This window comes from Sphaerodactylus townsendi, linkage group LG07, assembly GCF_021028975.2.
Source record: "Sphaerodactylus townsendi isolate TG3544 linkage group LG07, MPM_Stown_v2.3, whole genome shotgun sequence".
NCBI classification, from domain to species: domain Eukaryota; kingdom Metazoa; phylum Chordata; class Lepidosauria; order Squamata; family Sphaerodactylidae; genus Sphaerodactylus; species Sphaerodactylus townsendi.
The window spans coordinates 95,765,851-95,787,122 of NC_059431.1; the positions used below are offsets into that span (position 1 = coordinate 95,765,851).

Consider the following 21,272-nt stretch of genomic DNA (forward strand, 5'->3'; position numbering starts at 1 on the left):
TGTCAAGAAACAGATGGTTCCTTTTATCCTATGGCAGGGGCGGCCAACCTATGGCGCTCCAGATGTTCATGGACTACAATCCCCATCAGGCCCTGCAGAGGCTAATGGGAATTGTAGTCCATGAACATCCGGAGTGCCTTAGGTTGGCCACTCCAATCCTATGGGGTGGTCACGTAGAGAAGTTTGGGGGGGGGGGGGGGGGAATACTGGAAAGACATACCCAGAAATACAAAAAATCGTATAAACCATATTTGTTATGGATGCAAAGAACGCTACCAGGCATTACTAAAGAGCAGCTCAAGTGTTTGGGAAGAACTGTTCAAATATCAGAGGACAGCAGCTAGAGTGGTGTTTGCAGCAAAATGGAATGTCCCAGCCAAAAGAACCAGGAAAATAAATTAAGGGGGTGAGAGAATAATAAGTAATTTTAAAATGTCCCTGGATGATCTCCTTTCTCTTTGATGCAGGTGAGTTGGTGCAGTGGTGTGTGTGATGCTTCCTAGTTGATTGGTAAACAATGACGGGTACCTGCTGCAGGAATTTTTGGTTTGCACGGAAGTGCTTTGAGAGTTGCACACTTTACTTGAAATTGCACGTTTTGTCTGGATGTGCATTTTTTAAAAAAGTTGTCCACAGGGCCTGCCTGGGTATCAATGTCAACGCAAAGCAGCAGCACGTGTTCTGGCCTTAGACGCAAGATCCACTTGGGACCGAACGCTACCACAGGTAGACGTGAGTTGCAACGGAAAGTCGCTTGAAAACAGGGGAAAGGCAGGCTCTGGGGTGGAGGGCGATATCCCATTTCCCGAGGACTCCACCACTAAAAAGGCGTCGCCAAGCGAGCAACTGAATGACGTTAAAAATGGACTCTCATTGGAGAGGAGCGCTTTCTACCGAGGGATTGGTTGTAATGGCCGGAAAAGGTTGAACTATTTGCGAGGAGGGGAAGCTTTCCAGGCAGTCACTGGGACTAAAGGGGCAGGATGCAAAAAATCCTACCAATCAGGCCTGCCGGAAGCGGAAGGAACCCTACCGCAGGAAATCTCCCACGTGCAAAGAATTCGCCCCGTGGTTTGGAGAGAAGGGCGCCGACATGGGGCGTAAGTTGGACCCGACCCAGAAGGTGAAGCGGGGCCCGGGGCGCAAGGCTCGCAAGCAGCGCGGCGCCGAGCAGGAGCTGCGTCGGTTCCTGCCGCCTGGTGAGTCCCCCTGGATTTCTGGTCCAGCCCGCGCTCGGAGCGGGCAATGGGGGCTGGCTGGGGTTTTCCTCTGGCTGCGCCTGCCTTCCCCCTTTATCAGTATGTAAGCGAGAACTTTGGCATGTAAAGAGATCCGACGTGGTGTTGTGGTTAAGGCGGCGAGCTCTAATGTGGTAAATCGGGTTTGTTTCTCCACTCCTCTACATGAGCGACGGACTCCAATCTGAAGAGCCAGATTTGTTTCCCCACTCCTCCACATGAAGCCTGCTGGGTGACCTTAGGCCAGTCACAGTTCCCTTAGAACTCTCTCAGCCCCACCTAGCTCACAAGGTGTCTGTTGTGGGGAGAGGAAGGGAAAGAAGTTTGTAAGCCACTTTGAGACTTCTTACGGTTGAAGTGGGGTATAAGTCCAAACTCTTCCCTCATTTTCTTCTCTGTAATGTCTCAAATAGAATCCCGCACAACCCACCCTAAATGTTTAAGTCAAGAGTGCAAAGAACCGCAGAGGTTGAGCTCAATCAACAGTGGGATAATTGATAAAGTAATAGGATTAGGGCTAGCTCAGGCTAGCCTGATCTTGCCCAAACTCAAATGCTAAGCAGGTTCAGCCCTGGATAGGATTTGGATGAGAGACCTCCAGGGAATACCAGGGTCCTCATGAAGAGGAAAGCACTATTAGAATATTGTGTTGAAAACTCTGCTGGGTTGCCATAAGTCAGTTGTGATTTGATGGCATTTTACTCAGAAGTTTAGGGTTGTAAAAACAGAAGTCTAAAAATTGAACCAGACGGTGAGTGTTACACGATACATTAAATGATGCAAAATTCCATAGAAGCATCCTAGTTTCAGCAAGCTATGCATAATAACATGGACCACAGTCCCTAATAATTTTTCTAAGCAATTTTGTTAGAGGCTAGTCTCTGTTGTGCATCTACCAGGTAGTCTTCAGCCTGTAATAGGAGGCAGAGCCAGCCATAAAATGATTGCCACAGCTTAATTTTACTAACCCAGTATAGATCCTTGTGGTGGCAGCTGCTGGCAGAGCAACATTTATACAAATCTGCACAGCCAATCAATAGTCTTGCTGGCAAGAGCCTTACCTGGCCCTGCCCATTTCCATTTCTCCTGATGTTGCCTCCTGGCACTGAGATTCAGAGGTTTGCTGCCTCTGAATATGGAAGCTTTCTTCAGCCACCATAGTAGTAGCCTTTTATGAACCTGTCCTCCATGCATCTCACAACCCCTGTTTTAAAGGCATCTACATCCATGTCTTTATTCCACATGTCTAAATTCCACATTTTAATTACTCACGGAGTCCTTTTGTCTGTCCTGAATCTCTTACCTGACATTTTTATGTAGGTGCCCTTGAGTTGTTGTGTTACGGGAGAGGGAGAAAAAGCTGTCCTTGCATAGGCACCCTATTATATAAAAGGCTAGCCATGGCAGTGATGATTCACTTCCAGCCAATTGACGCTCACACACAGAATGGGTTTAAAAACCATAAACAAAAACAGCAGAAATTCACTCTCTTGTGCTCACTCACCCTTCTCCCCACTGCTGAATAGTTATTGTCACTGTGTCATCTGCATCTGCCTGAAGAGCAGGCACAGGCGTCAGCCACTTCCCATGGTAGGGTCACAACTGCTGGCAACCACAACTGCAGTGTTAACTTTTGCATGATGTACAGGCGTCCGGGAAGAGTAGCAGGCATCTGGGAACAGCAGAGGAAGGAGGAGGGAGCTGGTGACATGGGGCTGAGTGGGGAGAAAAGGCAAGAGTGGGGAGAAAAGGCCTCCTTGGTGGGTGCCTTTAACCCACCAATAGTTTTCTAGAGCCCGTTGTATTTGTTTGTACAAGAGGCTTTACTGGTAGTTATTTCATAAGCATCCTTCATGTCATCCTTTAGTCATCTTTCAGGTTCCTTCAGGTTCTTAAACGTGATGAGTGGGTTGGGCACGCGCATGCGTGAAATGTGCCGTCCCTATTGTTACTGCTTGTATGAAAGGTGCTCTAAACCTTGTAACCATCTTGATAGTTCTCTTCATTTTTCCCCAACTTTGTAATATTTGTTTTGAAATATAGCAGCTGCAGTTGCACAAAGATGTCGAAATGGGGTCACACCAATGCTCTACAGGCATCGCAATACTACCCAACTTATTTTTAATCCCTCTCCTGATAATTCCCATCACAGAATTCACCTTTTTCACCACTACCACATGCTGAGTCGATGTTTTCATCTAATTGTCCGACATTTAAGGTCGCATCTCCAGTATTACAGCCTCCTTTCCCTCCCTGCAAGTTTGTAGCACCACTTAAACGAATTCTTAGCAGTCAGAGCACTCAGATGAAGGGGTGGGCTTATGGTCAGTGAGTATAACACACAGGCTTGTTCCCAGCAGAAGTGTGGCTTGGGTAGTTCCATTTTCTAGAATGGGTGTTGGCTCCGCTTGGAGGCTCTTTCACTTGTCTCCTGAACATAGACGCCAGAAGTTCCTAATGTTGTCATGCTAACTTCAGCACCAACGGATTTACTGGGTTCCCTTCTGCCTAGATCCCGAAGATGGCACAAAGAAGCTGTCCAACCACGCGCGGAGAAGGTGAGTTTGTTAACATGGTGGTGGTCCCTGTTTGTTCAAAACACAACTTTTCCTCTCTCTCTCCCCCACCTCTTTTTTCAGTAGGGTTTCCCACCAGATGCAGATTTTGTTTCATCTCTCTCAGCCAATGTGGTGTAGCGGTTAAGAGCAGGTGGATTCTAATCTGGAGAACCGAGCTTGATTCCCCACTTCTCCACCTGAGTGGCAGAGGCTTACTGGTGAACTAAATGTGTTTCCGCACTCCTACATTCCTGCTGGGTGACCTTGGGCTAGTCGCAGTTCTTCGGAACTCTCTCAGCCCCACCTACCTCACAAGGTGTCTGTTGTGGGGAGAGGAAGGGAAGGAGTTTGTAAGCCAACTTGAGTCTCCTTACAGGAGAAAAAGGTGGAGTATAAATCCAAACTCTTCTTCTTCTGCCAAAGCCCTAAGGGTGCTTTTACAGCCCCAGACAGTCAGTCCCTCTTAGAAGGCCGCAGCTCTCCAAGGTCTCAGACAGAGAAACACCTTTCCCAGCATCTGCTTCTGGAGATCTTATGATGGAGGTTGCCAGGGTTGATCTTTTGCATCGCAAAGCATTGTGTACTTACCTTGTGTTAGAGTGTCAGAAGAGGATCTGGGAAGACCTTGTTCAAATCCCTGCTCTGCCACAAGAGAAGAGGAGTTTGGATTTATACACCCCTTTCTCTCTTAAAGGAAGACTTAAAGAAGCTTACAACTTCCCTTCCTCTCCCAACATCAGACTCGTAATGTAGGTGGAGCTGAGAGGCTTCAGAGAGAACCATGACTAGCCCAAGCTCACCCAGCAGGCTTCATGTGGAGAAGCGGGGAAACAAATACAGCTTCCAGATTAGAGTCCACCTGCTCTTAACCGCTACACCGCTCTAGCTCTCGCTTTTCTTGCTGAATGACCTGCCAATCACATATTCTCAACTTAACCTACCTTACTGGTCGATTCTAAAATAAGTTAAACATTGCTGTAATGAGCAAAGCCTGGCTGTTCTTTGTAAGCCATGTATAATTGCTGATGATATTGTGGTTCATTGATTTAAGACCGCTGTAGTAGGAATATGGGTTCAAATCCTGCTGTGTTTTTCCCAGTAGTGGGAGAGGAGGCAGAGGCATCTAAAAAAGTTTGGGTTGACTTTTAACTTGGTTTGAAGAAGAAAAAGATCTGAAGCCACTGTCATAGGGAGCATAGGGAGTTAGATCAGGGGTCTGCAACCTGCGGCTCTCCAGATGTTCATGGACTACAAATTCCCATCAGTCCCTGCTAGCATGGCCAATTGGCCATGCTGGCAGGGGCTGATGGGATTTGTAGTCCCTTAACATCTGGAGAGCCGCAGGTTGCAGACCCCTGAGTTAGATGGATCATTATCCAAAGGTGTAGCTGGGCCAAACTGCGCGCGGGGTGGACTCTTATGTTTTCCACCCCCCATTGGCTTCTCCCCCCGCCCCCCTTCACCTACCTTAGTTCAGGCTGAAAAAGTGGCCTGTTCAGTTCAGGCTGAAAAAACACCCGGGTGGGAACTACACTTCCCAGGAGACCTTTGGGCTCACATGGCCTCCTGGGAAGTGTAGTTTCCACCAGGATGCTTTTTCAGCCTGAACTAAGGGGGGGGCGCAGGGAAGAGGTCGGGGCGATTTTCTGCCCCCCAGGTGTGTGCTTGGTGCACAGCGCATACCACCCCTGTCCCCTTATAGCTATGCCTCTGTCATGATCTTACTGGCAAAGTGGCAGATTTAAGAAATTTTGATCTTTTTCATTATTCTTGCCTAATAAAACATCATAAAAGTAACCTAATAAAATCAAAAAGTAACAAAGAAAGCAGTTTTCGGAATAAACTCCAGTAATCCAAATTAGATTTAGAAATGGCACTTGGTACATAATTATTGGCTGATTATCAAGACTCGAGAGTTGGTTGACATCTTCCAGCGTAAGTTAAATATGCTAATAATTTGTCTTGCTTCAGTAATTATTTGCTCTTCTAGGCCAGTCCATTTTCCTGGGCTTTATAGCCACTATTATTAGTTGTGTTTCAAAAATATCTTCTGAAATGCGTTGGTCGCTGTTTCTCAAAAACTCCAATCATGTATTTGTTCCCTGTTTCCTATAATGATGACATGCTAGGACAAATTCTGTTTAAAACAAAGGAGGCTGGTGGTCACCGGTCTTGTCCTATGTTGAGAATCAGACGGTGACTTTGATGGAGTTTAACAAATTTGGAGCTGGTCAACATGCTTATTTTGACCGTCTCAGCTCCACTTGTTTGCTACTGCTTCTGATTTTTTTTTTTTATTTTAGAGCTGCAAAACGGCGATTCAAATCTGCCAAGCCACCATCTGGCAAGACTGTTTGTGCTCTCCAGGAATCAACAGGTGAGGAGGTAGCCAACCAGGCTTGGACCTTGTTTCTGTTAGTTGTTCCAAAGGGGTTAAACTCCCATTGCAGCAATGCACTGCTGGCTGTACCTGATACAGCAGAATGACTTCCTGATTTTTTTCCCCTGTTGTGTCAATAGACCTAAAGGGAGGTTACATTGCAGATGTTACCAGAAAGTGTTCATTGAGCATGCAGAAAAGCACCGTAAGATTCCATAGTAGAAAGTATTATCAAGTCACAGCTGACTTATGGCGATCCCTCATGTGGTTTTCAAGGCAGGAAATGAATACAGGTGGTTTGCCATTGCGTGCTTCTATGTAGCAACCTTAAATTTCATCGGTTCCATCCAAATACTAGCTGTGGCTGACCCTGCTTGGCTTCCAAGCTCTGACAAGGCTGGGCTACTCTGAGACATTCAGTTCAGGATGTGAGATGCTCCTACCCAGAACTAATTCACAGAAATTCTCAGTTCAAATTCATTTCCTTGGCCACCTTTCTTTCTTGGAGAGCTCTCCTACCCCCAACAGCCTATCACTGGTTTGTTCCACTTGGTTGTTGATTTTGGCGATATGCTCGACTGCTGCTGGCATAATATCAACTCTGCTGCTCATGGCAGTTCAGTTCTGCAGGCAAAATGTAATCCCAAGGCAGAGCAGTATGTGTCTATATTAGTAAAAATAACAAAGGAGACATCTTTGAAGATTAGCAGATGTGAGGAGTAAAAGTATCTGATTTAATGTGATGTAGGAGAATCAAACATTACGTTCCTGCCACGGTACTATTAAATTCTCTCTGATGAAGTTCACTTTGGTAGGAATTTCATCACGTGATGGGGTTTTTGAAAATGTGGGAAGAAAATTGGTGCCCCAAATGGCTGGTTTCTCATATCAGAATGTTTTGATGAAGAACTTATTTGTATCTTTCTGAGTGATATCCCATCCATTTACCCACATTGCTTAGCTTCCAAGATCTGACATGCCACCTTCCCTCCCACTGCTCCCTTTACCCATGGATAAAAACAAAATCCATACTCAAGTAAAATGTTTCTCATGAACAAAACAGTACATCCAAGTAACAGAACAATCCAGTTATATCTTACAGAGTAAAGATTGAATGGCATTCTCTTTGTTTATGTGCCAAGCATAAGACAAGAATGTGAAATAAAAGGGATACAGTGAAACTCAGGGGCATTGTAAGAAATGCCTCATATCTGCATCCAACTGTTCTTATTTAAATGTATTTTTTTTTCTAAAAAATACAGTATGAAACACTATCAAATGACCTCTCCTCATAAATCCACCCTCTTCTCTATCCTCTATAGAGACGTGAAAGGGGGAGAGGGAAAATGAAAGAAAAAATAAATAAACAAAACATGAAAAGGAGGTGAAAGGTCTGTTATTTGAGATATAGAAAGACGTGCTTTTTAGGACTATTTCTCATCTTTAGGGGAAAAAACTTCCCTTTGTCTCCAGTGGCATTCTTTCCTTCACTGTCTGAATATCTGCTTTCTGGAGAAAGAGGGGAAAGAATTTCTTCCTGATTCCATGCAGTGCAACTGAAGGAAAATGTTGGAAGAAAATCCAATTTTTAAGCCCATAACTGCCAGCCTTCAGAATGAGAATTCACCCCCACCACCCAATTCACCAGCACCTCTTTAGCTCACATAATGTGGGAAATTGCCACCCTGTTGATCTCTGTGGGATCCAGGTCATAGGAGGAAGGCAGAGGTAAAAGAAAGACAGCGCTGTGACTTAGAAGCCCCATTGGTCAAGAATTGTTCAGGGCGTGACTTTTGAGATTGGCAGATGGGCTTGATTTTTTCAGGTTTTTGCAGGAGGCGGCAAGATGGGGAATGCTGAGGATTGATATTTGTCTCCATGGCAGAAGCTAGGACAGGTGGCAGACCTACCAAAATATTATATTGGCAGATTGCAAAACTTTAGCACAGATTAAGGTAGATGTTCCAGGTCTCTGTGCTGTGCATTTAAATTTTTATTCAATTTTATGTTTGCTATCAAGTCACAGTTGATTAAGGCAACCCAATGGGGCTTTCAAGGTAAGAAACGTTTCAAAAGTAGTTTGCCATTGCCTGCCTCTGCATCATTCCCCTAGAATTCCTTGGAGATCTCCCATCCAAATACTAGCCAGGATCAGAGCTGAGTTTGTGTGACTAGTCCAAGGTCACCCAGCAAGTTTCCATGGTACAAACAGAGATTTGAACCTGGGTTTCCCAGATTCTAGTCCGATACCTTAACCACTACACCAGTATTCATGCTAGATATTTCCCAAAGAGGTGTATAGCAGTGGTTCTCCGCCTTCCTAAAGCTGTGACCCTTTAATATAGTTCCTTATGTTGTGGTGACCCCCATGGCCTCTCTAAACTGTTCATGAGTTCATCTGGGGAAGCGTTCCTCCATGAGCCTGCTCTAAAGGCTCTGCTTTCCTGGCTGTTCGAATTGGTGGAAAGAATGTGGTAGGTAGCCCTGCCCACCCAGCTGGGGTCTGCTCTACTCTCTGGGGATTGGGCTGCTCAGGGGGGGGGGGGGTCCTCTGCCCTCCCCACTGGACGACTCGCCTTCCTGGCCCCCCACACCCCGATCTTGCCTGGATCCGCCATCAGCTCCAGCTGGAAGGGGCGGATCATTCTCCGTGATGGTGGGAAACTCCTTGCTGGTCCCGCCTTGCAGCCTCGCTCCTTAATCGGCCCTATAGCAGCCAGAATTGCGGCATGGCCGATTGCCAGGTGCCAGGAGCCTCTGCTGTGACAGAGGAGCTGCACCCCTCTTGGCCCGGGTCGTTTTCTTTGTTATCGCAGCAGCGGCAGTAGAAGCGGCTGCTGCTACCTTCTCCCGGGCGTCCTCCCGCATCTTGTTGGGGTCTTTTTCCCCTTGGCGGGTTGCTGCTCGGGTCCTCTCAGCTGAAGCCCTATGGAAGGTCTCAGGTGGAGGCGAAAAAGTCTGCGCCCGATCCGCCATTACGGCGTGGCTGCGGCTGAGAGGGTGATGGGAATTTCCTGGTCAAAGGTGGTCTTGGCATCCCCTGTGAAAGGGCTGTTCGACCCCCAAAGGGGTCGCGATCTCCAGGTTGAGAACCACTGGTGTGTACGAGGGCTATACATTTATTTGATGTGTATGAAAGGAATGTCCCAGTTGTGTGTGTGTGTGCAGTTCCAAGTTTCTTAATATCTAAGTTGAGCAGGTGTCTCCAATGCTTGTATTTTCCTTGGGAACCTGGAGTACAAAGTAATCCTCAAGAAGCTCACTCTAAATCACTCCTTTGCCTGGCTTTACAGCTCCAGGCGAGTTGTTGCTGAAGGGGGCCAAGAAACGACCAGCCTCACAAGATGGCCGCCTGGATGGCTTCAGTGATGAAAACGCAGCCTGGCTGACTCCCAGCTCCATGAAAAAAAGGCCCAGGCCTGAGAAGGGTGAGGAAGAGGCCTTCAGTGGCAGCGACGAATGGGAAGGGCTCTGTGACAGCGACAAAGAGGACGGAAGTGATGATGGGATGGTGGATGACTATGGAGCGTCGTCTTCTGGTGATGAGGAAGTAAGACATCTTGGCCTCCCATTTTACTTGCTGCTGTTAGAAATGGGTGGTGGAGCAAAGAAGGAGGGTTTGGGCTCACACAGGAAAATGAGCGGCTAAGAATTGAAGAAAATATGTGGACAGGAAGAAAAAAGACAGTGGAGTCAGTCATCCAAGCTGGTTAGGTCACACCTCCAACTGTTCAGGCAGAGGTATGTACATTTTTTGCACACTCGCCTGGACTGTAGGGGGTTGTCCCTCTCCAGTCTGCATAGCCCTGCCGTTTGGACAGCTTGCTCGTTTCCTAGCTCCACTAATTATAACTATAAAGGCAAGAGAGTTCTGATACTTATTGTGGATAAAGAAAAATCCTCAAAGGAATCTTTCTCTGCTTGGCCACATCAAGCATCATAAGGAGGAGGCGGCCTTAAGGGACAAATCTCACCTGGAACACCCGGATCAGAGCTAGGATCCCTCGGAAGGACAAGCTCAGGCTTTAGCAGAATCTCAAGACTACCAGCCTTCTTCTGTGTCTTAAACAGCAATTGTCCAGGGGTCTCACAGGCTGGTTCTAAGCTCCACTGCCTCATAGAGCCCATTAAATTGAGCTTGATTTTATTGCTGTGTGTTCTACTGAAATTGTTGTCGTTTTTAAAAATTTATTTTCAGTATGAATCTTGGTTCATGTTGGTTGTTGTTGGTTTTCCTGGCTGTGTGGCCATGGTCTAACATTTCGCCTGCGTCTGTGGCTGGCGTCTTCAGAGGTGTATCGCAGAGAAAAGTCTGTTACGCACAGACTTATGTAACAGACTTCCCTCTGTGATACACCTCTGAAGATGCCAGCCACAGATGCAGGCGAAACGTTAGGAACAAGATCCACCAGACCACGGCCGCACAGCCAGGAAAACCCACAACAACCAGTTGAATCCAGCCGTGAAAGCCTTCGACAATACATTGGTTCATGTTCATTTTGGTTCATTTTGGGTTGGTTTTGCTCAACAGCTCAGTCTACCAGACTCACTTCAAGGTTGGGTCCCCTCTCCTTCATTTGTTTTCTTCTGGGTTATCCTTGACTGCTTCATTTGTTTGAGATATAAATATGACTGCTGCATATTGATTTGGGAAAACGAAAATACCCTAGATCACAGTGTGGGCTGTGTGTTACTTTTGCATGCACATGCGTGCTTTTTTGTGTGTTGATCTGTGCCTGAACAGCTTCATGTTAGAAGTAAGAGTTTGTTTCATTTCTTCAGCTCCTGCCTATTGAGCAAGCTGCCCGAAAGCAGAAGGGGTGAGTATTTCAGGAGGCTGCTAGTACTGAATCAGGGTCTCTGATGAGAGGGTTATCAGGTTTCCCCCTTGTGCCCTCTTCCTCCTTCAGAATCCTAATCAGCAAGGAACTCCCTCTTAAAGGCTTATCTTCTTTGGATGCAGACAGGATCTCAATGAGGATGAAGATGAGGAGGAGGAGGAGGAAGAAGAAGAATCCCAGCCCTCACAGGAAGAAACCCAGGAAACAGACCTGCAGCTCAATGTGGAAACAGATGAGCGCTTTGTGCTACCCAGCGGTCAGGAAATAGAGAAAGAAAATATCCTTCCTTTCAGTATCTGTTAACATGGCATGGGGGCTGTGCTTCCATGGACAAAGGGTATATTTGTGGCCAGACTGGACTCTTCCCTCCCCCAGCCCCTCAGCCTTGGACGACGCTTCATTTTTTTCCTCTTATGCCCCCTGGTGGCAAGTTGAAGTGTTGGAGCAGCCTGATGCATCCTTAGCAACTTTCCAGTTTAGTGTTGTCTTCAGCCTCAAACTTGGAGGGGGGAGAGGGTGCAGACAATTTATCTGTCTTGAACGTGAACTTCCCCACAGAAGAACTAGATTGGAGCCCAGTTGCACCTGAGAGACCAACAAGATTGTTGAGGTATAAGCTTTCAAAAATCAGACTCGTGAAAGCTTATATCTCGGCAATCTTGTTTGTCTCCCAGGTGCAACTGGGCTCCAAGACTAACATTTCTGCTGAAGACCAGTGTGACTGCCCTGCCGAGTCTACTCCCTGCATTAATGTCAGAATAATTGAAACTGCTTGTCTTACATGGCAGTTTTAAGAATGACTGATGTTATGGATGTCTGGGGTGCATGCGCTTCCCACCCCTGTATGGACCAAAGCTTTGGGGGCCTGGGACTGTAGTAAGGGGGGGGGGGGAACTGGAGAAGTGTGACTGAAAACAAGCTGCTTGGTGGTGATTAGATTGTGTTTGAGCGTAACACAGAGGTCTCCAATGTGGTGCTCACCAACCGCCTGGTGTCTGCCAAGTGCTTTTAGAAAGTATATGGGGCTTTAATGCAGCAAGCCTTCTGATTGGCCTTTGAAGATCTGTGGCTGCCTCCACAGCACAAGGATTTTCACTGTGTGACTGAAGGTAAGATAAGGTAGCCAGTTTGTGGTTGTCTCCTTCTGCATTTTGTGGTAACCATTTTGTCACTCTGCTAACCAGACTGTCAGGATTCCAGAGGTGCCCACCAACTGTAAAAGATTGGGAGCACCTGGTGTAACTGGTCATGTGTGTTCGCTGTGCAAAATGTAATTTGGCACACAACCCCTTGTGCTATGGTACATCATGACCTTGCGCTGTACATGTTGGGGTCTTTGTTTTGCTTATGGGAGAGGGGTGTTGCTCAGTGGGCCAGTTCAGTCTCCAGAAAATCCTAGGTAAGCACAGGCCTCTCCCAGCCAGAGGAGTAGCCAGCCAAAGACATCACCCTGCTATACAGGATGAATCATGGCTGATTCAGAATTTGGGCTGTAGTTGTCATCCTTTGCAGAATTGGGACCCACTGAACTGCTGGGGCAGGGGGAAGTGCAGTACTGTGACATCAGAGTCATGTGCCAGGAAGTTGGAAAAGCCAGAGTTCTGACTTTTCCAGCCTTGAGGCTAGGGCTGCAGGCAGCCAACCAAGATAGGTAAAGAATGCAAGCAGAGGCTAAGCACCTGGGGGCGAACCATAGTGAAGAACGATCCGTGGGTGAGAGGTAGTGGTCGATTGGCTGTGAAGGCTGTTGGGGAAATTCCTTATGGACCAATGGCCTGGAGGGTGGGTTTTTTTTCCAGGGCGGGGTAGAAATTGGGTTGTTTTGCCCCCAGTCCATCCTGGCGAAAGCTGTGGAAGAGTTCTCTCCCTTGGTGAACAACTTAATTTCTATGTCTTATGGCTGCTCTCAGATATGCAAAGAGTGGCAGGATTCATGCTGTTGATACATGTGCTCTTCGAGCAAGTCCTTAGCAAGGACTCCTCTCTTTGGAGAGGAGGGGGTACTGCAACCCAGAAGAGGGGGCTCTACGACCCTCTGGAAGTCCCCAAACTATACGCCAAAGACCGTTGTGGTCTTGCAGCTTTCATACCTGATGTCACTCCTTAACCGCCTTCCCACCCGCTCAGCCAGCCAACCTGATGCTCATTCACCAGCGCATTAAGGACAACATTGAGGTGCTTCAGAATTTCAGCACGAAGCGAGAAGTCGGCCACTCCCGGCAAGAGTACCTGATGCTCCTTCGCCAGGACCTGGCCTCTTATTACTCTTACAGCGACTTTCTGATCGGGAAAATGATGGAGCTCTTCCCACTTTCTGAGGTAGGTTGTCAGGAGGAGGCAATTCCTTATTGGGTGATTTGCCTTGTCCTCAGTGTTTGTTTGCCAGGCAGATTGGAGCAAGGGGCGTTAAGGTAACAGAATTCAAGTATGGATCTGGGGGCTGCAATTGCAAGCCTTCGTGTATGGTTTTGAAAACACTTCAAGTATCAGGCCACATTTTCTGGGAGAAAAGATGACGCCTGCCCACTCTCCCTTGCTTGCAAGCAGTACCAAAATCTCCCCTGGCCAGGATGTGATTGGAAAAAGGTCTTGGAAGTCTCCTTTGGGATTGGAGAAGAAGCCAAAGGAAGAATGGAATTGCCCTGCTGAATTATTTGTAGTAACCATTGTCTAGAACCCAGGACTCTCCAAAGTATAAAGGGGAATCCCTGGCTCAGAGAGGCATCTGTTGTTTACCAGCTTCTCTGCTTCATAAATTCACTCCCATCTCTGTGGTTACAAGGGGGAACAGCTGTGTCTGCCTGTTGCAGCGAGCAAAAGAAAGGGATGTTGTGGCACTGTAAAGGCCAGCTCAATTATTTAAGGTTTTGTGGGCTAGAGCCCCCTTCATTGATTCATTCATTCATTCATTCATTCATTCATTCATTCATTCATTCATTCATTCATTCATTCATTCATTCATTCATTCATTCATTCATGGGTGTGTGTGTGTATATACACATGCATGCATGCACAGGCAATGGATGCAAAGCTCAGTGGCTACTATGCAGAGGCTATAGCCTGGATTGATAGATGGGTAGCCCTGATGAAGGTGTTTGATGGCATTAGAAAGCCCCCAGCAGCCCTGATACCCATACCAGCGCTATAGATCAGGGCAGAGGAGACTGGAGAGAGGGGCATAGTCGAGAGAAAGACAACCCCCTGGTTCAATCCCCCACATGGGGAGAGCCCTGAAATAGTCCCAAACCATCTGAGATTCTGTCTCATCAAACTGAATCACATGGGAAGGGCTGATCATGCTGACTGACTGCCACTGATGGTCCTCCTCCAGGTTCAGTCCGTGCCAAGTCCAGTCGAAAGGACCAGGAAGGAGGGGATATAAAAGAACTCTACCTAAAACCTTGGAGAGCTGCTGTCCGTCTGAGCAGACAATCTTGGCCTTGATGGATGAAGATCAGATTCAGTAGAAGGCACCAAAATATGTGTTCATGTGTGAGCACACAAAGCTGCCTGCTGAGTCAAGCTATTGGTCTTTCATGGTCAGTCCTTTTCCACTTAGGTTGGCAGGGTCTCAGGTCGAACTCTTTTATGTCACCTACTACTTAGTCCTTTCAACTGAAGATGCCAGGGCTTGAACATGGAACCTTCTGCATGCCAAGTAGATGTACCACTATTGAATCATGCCCCCCCCCTTTATTTAAAGCCTGATTCTCTGCTGAATTCTTACCCCCCACTCAGTTCCTTCTCCACAATATAGGAGGGTCTTGCCCTTTTGTTCAGTCCTTTCATCTTCCCATCCAGCTGGTTGACTTCTTGGAGTCCAATGAGGTTTCCCGGCCAGTGACTCTCCGAACCAACACTCTCAAAACACGCCGGCGCGACCTGGCACAGGTGAGCACAGCTGCTGTGTGTCTTCTCTTCCTCCCTTCCTTCCTCTGCCTCCTTTGCCTTGGTCACAGCCCTCAACCTTTCCCTTCTTGATCCTACAGGCGTTGATTAATCGTGGGGTGAATCTTGATCCCTTGGGGAAGTGGTCCAAAACGGGACTTGTCGTCTATGATTCCTCCGTGCCCATTGGTGAGTGAGAACCAGGCTGAGTGTTGCTTCTGTTCCCTCCTCCTAGCTCGTTTTCCTCTCAACAGCTGATTTATTACTGTTTTGTCTGTGATTTTGCTACCAGGCGCCACCCCTGAGTACTTAGCCGGGCACTACATGCTGCAAGGAGCTTCCAGCCTGCTCCCAGTCATGGCTCTTGCTCCTCAGGAGAATGAGCGCATTCTGGACATGTGCTGTGCCCCAGGAGGCAAGACCAGCTACATAGGTACCAGTGAGGGGATGGGCTGGATTGGGCAGGGTAGAGGGGATTCTCTGATTTGTATGGGGAGCAACTGGATTAGAAGGGACAGGCTGGGCTGGACAAGGGGAGATTCTCTGATTTGTGTGACTGGGCTAAAGGGGTGGGAGAAGAGGGAAGTAGCTAAGGTTGGGAGTGACTGTTTTAGCAGTAGCCAGTTGGCCACCTGGCAGCCTTTTGAACTCCCCCTTCCTGCTACCTTTGCAGCTCAGCTGATGAAGAACACAGGCGAAATCCTGGCCAACGACAGCAATGCGGAGAGATTGCACAGCGTGGTGGGGAATCTGCACCGGCTGGGAGTCACAAACACGGTTGTGAGCCACTGCGACGGACGCCAGTTCCCCAAGGTACATTAGTGGGAACATACCATGCTTCCCCGAAAATAAGCCCTATCATGATTTTTCAGGATTTTTGGAGGAGGCTTAAAATATAAGCCCTACTCCAAAAATAAGCCCTACTGGTAGTTACAGATCAGGATGGTGTGATCCAGCAGGGTGCTCCCTGCCAATGAGGATGCAGCTTGCATCACACCTTAATGAATTGTGAAGGTACCATATTTCCCCTAAAATAAGCCCTACCCTGAAAGTAAGCCCTAATGCATCCTTTGGTGCAAAAATTAATATAAGACCCTGTTTTATTTTCGGGGAAACATGTTAGTGGTGAATGTTGCAGCAGCACATCCCATTGTGTGGGGAAGAGGGCTAGGGTAGCCGCTCCACAATTGGTGATTGTGTTGCAGCCTTTAAAAAAATCTCCTGATGTAGTAGAACATCATTTATTATTTTTACATATGTAGATTTATACCTCAACTTTTCCCCCAACAGGGAACCCAAAACAGGTTACCGCCTACTCCCCCTTTTTATCTTCACAACAACCCCGTGAGGTAGTTTAGCCTGAGAGGAGGTTCCATGGCAGAGTGGGGCTTTGAACCTGGGTCAAACACACTAACCACTATATCACAATGGTAGTTGGTCATTGCTACTCCTGTCTAGTCTAGTATTTTTCTTCATTCCTCATCTGGAGTTGGGTTGCGGGGTGGGGTGGGGTGGTAAGATGGAGCACATATGAGAGGAATTAGTAGGATGTTCTGGCTTCCAGCCTGCATCACAACCTGGTGTACCAAAGGTGAGAAGGGAGAGGTGGGAAACCTTACATGGGGAGTGGAAATGCCATGGGTGATATGTCACTTGCTGCTGCTTTCTACTGAATCAAGGTTAGTATTGTCTGCTCTGACTGGCAGCAACTGTGGGGTCTCAAGCACAGGTTCTTTACCTCACCTATTGCTTGAATCTGTTGAACGGGCAATTCCAGGGATTGAACCTGTGACGTTGTGCATGCAAAGCAAATACTCTTAACACTGAGCCACAGCCTAACTGTTTCTCTGGGTGTTTCTCCCTTTGTCTCAAGGTCCTGGGGGGATTTGACAGAGTCTTGCTTGATGCTCCATGCAGCGGCACAGGTGTGATTTCCAAGGACCCCTCAGTTAAGACCAATAAGGTGAGCCAAGTCCGTATTGATCCTTGGGGAACCTGACTTTGCATTCAGGGGATGGGAGAAAGCGGAGTTCAGAACTTCTGTCTGCTTCCTGCTTTTAAAAATTTTTGCCAGTAGTGTTGACAGATTTAATGTTCTGCTTTTTAAACCAGTAAATCAATTCAATAACTGAACTTGCATATTTTGGAAACCATCGTATAGGTGGGAGCATTGGAAGGAGCGAGAAAAGCTTATTTAGAGAAAAGGCTATTCTCAACATTCCCTGTAAGCTGCGCGTGTGCATATCCACACAACAGCCATATTGGCCGCCTAGCAAGGGGAGGTCTCTTGGAAGGCTCAATGTTCTGCACAGCATTTTGGAACTGCTTAGTAGACTCTGGGATTTTATATTGAATCTGTTTGTAAGCTGTTGGAAGTTTATTTGACAGAAGGGGGAGGGTGGGGGAGAATCTATTTTTAAAAGAGACTATTCTGTTTTACCCAGGATTGCATGACCGCATATGTGAAATACTCAGAGTGTGTTGACTACATAAGAAATAAACAGAGATCTTGAAGCACCCAAAAAGATGCACAGAACTTTTACTCCAGCGGAAGCTTTTTTGGTACTGAAGCTCTCTCACCCCTTCTCTTCCAGGACGAGAAGGACATTTTGCGATGCGCTCACCTGCAGAAGGAGCTGATCCTCAGTGCCATCGACTCAGTCAATGCTGCCTCAGAGACTGGGGGCTACATAGTTTATTGCACCTGTTCGGTCATGGTGAGGCTCTTCCCCCCCCCCCCCCTACCCAATCCCAGCTCAAACAAGGAAGAGAGTCCAGTGGTCTGCCAGACTCGGGACAATCTGATTGTTGTTCTTCTGTGTTTTCAGGTGGAGGAGAATGAGTGGGTGGTGGATTATGCCCTGAAGAAGCGCAATGTCCGTTTGGTGCCAACCGGACTGGACTTTGGCAAAGAAGGGTTTGTCAGGTGAGTGTCCAGAATCTCCAGCATGCCATCCTCTGTGGAGTTACACCAGCACACAGGTGTCAAACTCGTGGCCCCCCAGATGTTATGGACTACAGTTCCCATCATCCCCTGCCATCATGATACTGGCAGGGGATGATGGGAACTGTAGTCCATAAGATCTGGAGGACCGCGAGCTTGACACCTAGCCTGTTGATTTCCATGGGATTAGACTGGAGTGACTCTGCAAAGGATTCTGCTGGTTAGAAACTGAAGTGGAAGAACAGATGGTGGTTCCATTAAGTTTGCCCTGGGAAGGTTGTGACCCTTTCCATCTTTTAATTGCAACTTCTAGGTTTAAGGAGCGTCGTTTCCACCCGTCTTTGAAGTCCGCACGCCGTTTCTATCCTCACACACACAACATGGATGGCTTTTTCGTTGCCAAGCTCAAGAAATTCTCCAACACAATTCCTAAGGCTCCACAAGGTAACGGAAGTCATCAGGACCTCATTTTTGACTGACCCCTTCTCTCCCACACACCACATTCCAGTTCTTGAATTAGGAAATTAATTTCCCCAGCAGAATAAATTCTAAAGCTGACAACCAGCAGAGTTTGCAGAACCGTGTGGTGCTTGAACTTCTTCATTCTAGATTGGGTTCAGTATTGTCAAATCAAATTGAATTTAATGTTGTAACCATAGATCATGTCAAGATGTAACATAAATATCAGATAAAAATGCAAACACAAGAATATACTGTTAAGTAAACAACATTAGAATGTGTCAGAATACAGGTATGAACTATAAATCCCATCCAGTCACTATTTGAAATATTCCCAGTACACAACAAAGCTAACACTTAAGGCTACAGTTAGGGTAAAAATCCTTATCTATTAAGTAGAGGATACAAACTTCTTCCTGATTTTAATAGATAAACCATAAATGTAGCCATTTCAAAAGTAATGTAAGAGAGTGCATCTGTCAGTAAAAATGTAATGCATTGCTCATCAGAACTTGAAAAATTAATAACAGACACAGCAGTTAATTTCTTAAATTTCCATAAAGACAACATAAAACTTAATGCTTAATGTCTTTGACTTGATCGTAGCTGCAGAGCAAAGCCTTTGTTCCAAATTTATGAAATCTTGACAAAAAGATAGGCAAAAGTCGTGGTCTGGAAACATTTCCTTGTGAATACATCTCTGAAAGATGTAATACTAAGAGCACTTAAATAACAAGAGAATCACTTCTTTTTCTTGACAGAAGTAAACCATGTGGAAGATTCTGACTGACAGGTTTAACTGATACCACGAAGTAGCGTCAGACTCAAAGAGCCAGTTCTGAATTTTACTTATATCCCAGGATTTAGCTTTAGCTCAGTAGGAAGGCCCTTTTTTGCATTACAGTGAACCACACTTTGCTACTTGGCAAGTGTGACCTAAATGAAGCCATTTCCTCATTTTTAGGAGGAGTTGACCCACTCTGTTTACCAGTACTCCATGGTTCAAACTTGACAGTGAGTCAAATAATCCAGAGGGCTGCATGCTTCAGTGTGTGTGACTATGAATTACACTTGTATTCCTTTTTAGGCTGTTTTGGTTCTATACTCTGTCTCAGAAAAGGATGTTAGTACGGTCAGTTGAGGTGCAACGGTTGAGAAAATTGTATGCTTCCACATTGGAATGTAGTCCCGAATGAATATGAGAATTATTCATTTTTATGGGCTGCCAAAACTATTATTTTGTGCATTATTGAACATAGTACTTTGATACAAGAGCATTTATAGTTAATTGAATGATTATCACCAAACTTTCAAACAGATGTGGGGTCGGGGCTAAGTAGGCACTAGGGCCCAGATGGAGCATTCTACAACAAAGGTCCGGCATGTTGAGTTCTGTGGCAGAGGAATATACAATTTTACTATACTATACAGAAAATGCACAACTTTTCTGAGATACTGTAATAAGCCCTATAATTGAGAAGAAAATTGTAAACATGACTTTTCTTGCAATGAGGGTACTTATTTACTTCAACGAGAACCAGCATGGTTAGTGGTTAAGGTGTCTGAGTAGGTCCTGGGAAACCCAGGTTCTAATCCCCTCTTGTGCCATGACCACTTGCTGGGTGACCCTGGGCCAGTGATACACTCTCAGCCTTGACCCTGGCAACCATTTGGTTGAGAGACCTCCAAGAAATACCAAAGGGTGTGATGTGGAGTTGGTAAAGGCAAACCACCTCTGAATGACTGTTTCTCTGAAAACTTCACCAGGGATTACCATAAGTCAGCAGTGATTTGGTGACAAAAAAAATAGTGAAATATTATTCAGGTTAATCAACTGAAAATTGTTATATTGGTGAACAGCCCAGGGTCATTTTAGCACAAATGGGCCAGAATCTTATGTGCCTGGAATGCCATCTTGGAAAGCAGGAGTTGTGAGTTTGTTGTTCCTTTGGGGGGTAGTGAGCAAAAGGCCCTTTAAGGATGGGAATGGCTTTTCTCTGGGACCCTGTTCGGCATCTCTTCCAGCCTCACCTCCATACTCTGTTCATTCTGCTTCCAGATAAGGAACCTACTGAGGAGCCAGGTCTGCCGTCCACAAAGGAGGAATCTGCCCCAGTTGCGGCTGCTGTTCCTCTGCCAGCAGGGAAGAAACCAAAGGGTCCAAAAGGCGTTAAGGAGCAGACTGCAAAACAGGCATTTTCAGCATCGACAGCTGCCAATACCCCACCTCAAAGAGAGTTGAAAGCGAACAAGCGGAAGAAATGGGCCCTGGCTGCACAAAGAAGCTCCTTCCAGAAGCGGCCCAGACCCTCAAAGGCTGCCCGGCCCTCTCCTGGAGGTCCAAGGGCCCAGCCAGCCCCCGGCAAGAAACGCAGGATGCCCCGGAGCCGCCCATAGGGGGGGTCTGTCATTGACAAGCACTTGTCTGGTGCCAGTAAGACTGAGGGAAAGTGGGTCCCCTGTCCAAGGCACATGTTCTGGTGCAGTTTTGTGCTAGATTGGCCCTTGGATGCTCTCCTTGGTGGGTTTGGGGCCCAGTTTCTGTTATTTAATTTAGCTCTTTGGTCACGCTGTCTGATTGAGATTTGTCTGTCATTAAAGATTTTCTACTTGGTTGCAACATATATGTATGGCCATCTGGCAGAGAGCTTTGTTTCTGCTCCTGCAGTTTCCTGACCTGGTGCCTTTGCCGTTAGTTACTCCCAAGCGGGGAAGGGTTTTTGACAGGTGTCTGCCTTTCCCTGTTGAAATCCTTGGCTTTCCTCCTTGTGATGTCTTTTGAATCTGCCTGGGGAGGTTCATTTAATAGTCTGTCTGATCTGGAGAGCAACAGTCCTGTGCTGTCTGCTTAGCAGTCCCCTGAGCATGAATATTAATTGCCTCCATCCTTGGCAGGTGTTTGATGTGTAGGAGTTGATCAGAGGTTTGGTGGAAGAAGCGAGTGTGTGTGTGTGTGTGTGTGTA

General features: G+C 46.7%; 1 protein-coding gene and 1 non-coding gene across 2 annotated transcripts; both read left to right on the forward strand.

Annotated features, from left to right (window-relative positions):
- Positions 1-1,002: 1,002 nt before the first annotated feature.
- NOP2 (NOP2 nucleolar protein) lies at positions 1,003-20,932 on the forward strand. The gene is made up of 16 exons (XM_048504698.1): positions 1,003-1,199; positions 3,751-3,796; positions 6,100-6,173; positions 9,470-9,726; positions 10,959-10,996; positions 11,140-11,294; positions 13,137-13,336; positions 14,819-14,908; positions 15,007-15,094; positions 15,198-15,338; positions 15,579-15,718; positions 16,779-16,868; positions 17,500-17,622; positions 17,734-17,831; positions 18,163-18,293; positions 20,368-20,932. Exons 1-16 carry the CDS (start codon positions 1,094-1,096, stop codon positions 20,703-20,705), a joined length of 2,115 nt encoding a protein of 704 aa, XP_048360655.1. The 5' UTR covers positions 1,003-1,093; the 3' UTR covers positions 20,706-20,932.
- On the forward strand, positions 3,118-3,224 carry LOC125437358. Its single transcript, XR_007245197.1, has one exon. It is a non-coding gene; the product is annotated as a small nucleolar RNA U13 (small nucleolar RNA).
- Positions 20,933-21,272: the final 340 nt, after the last annotated feature.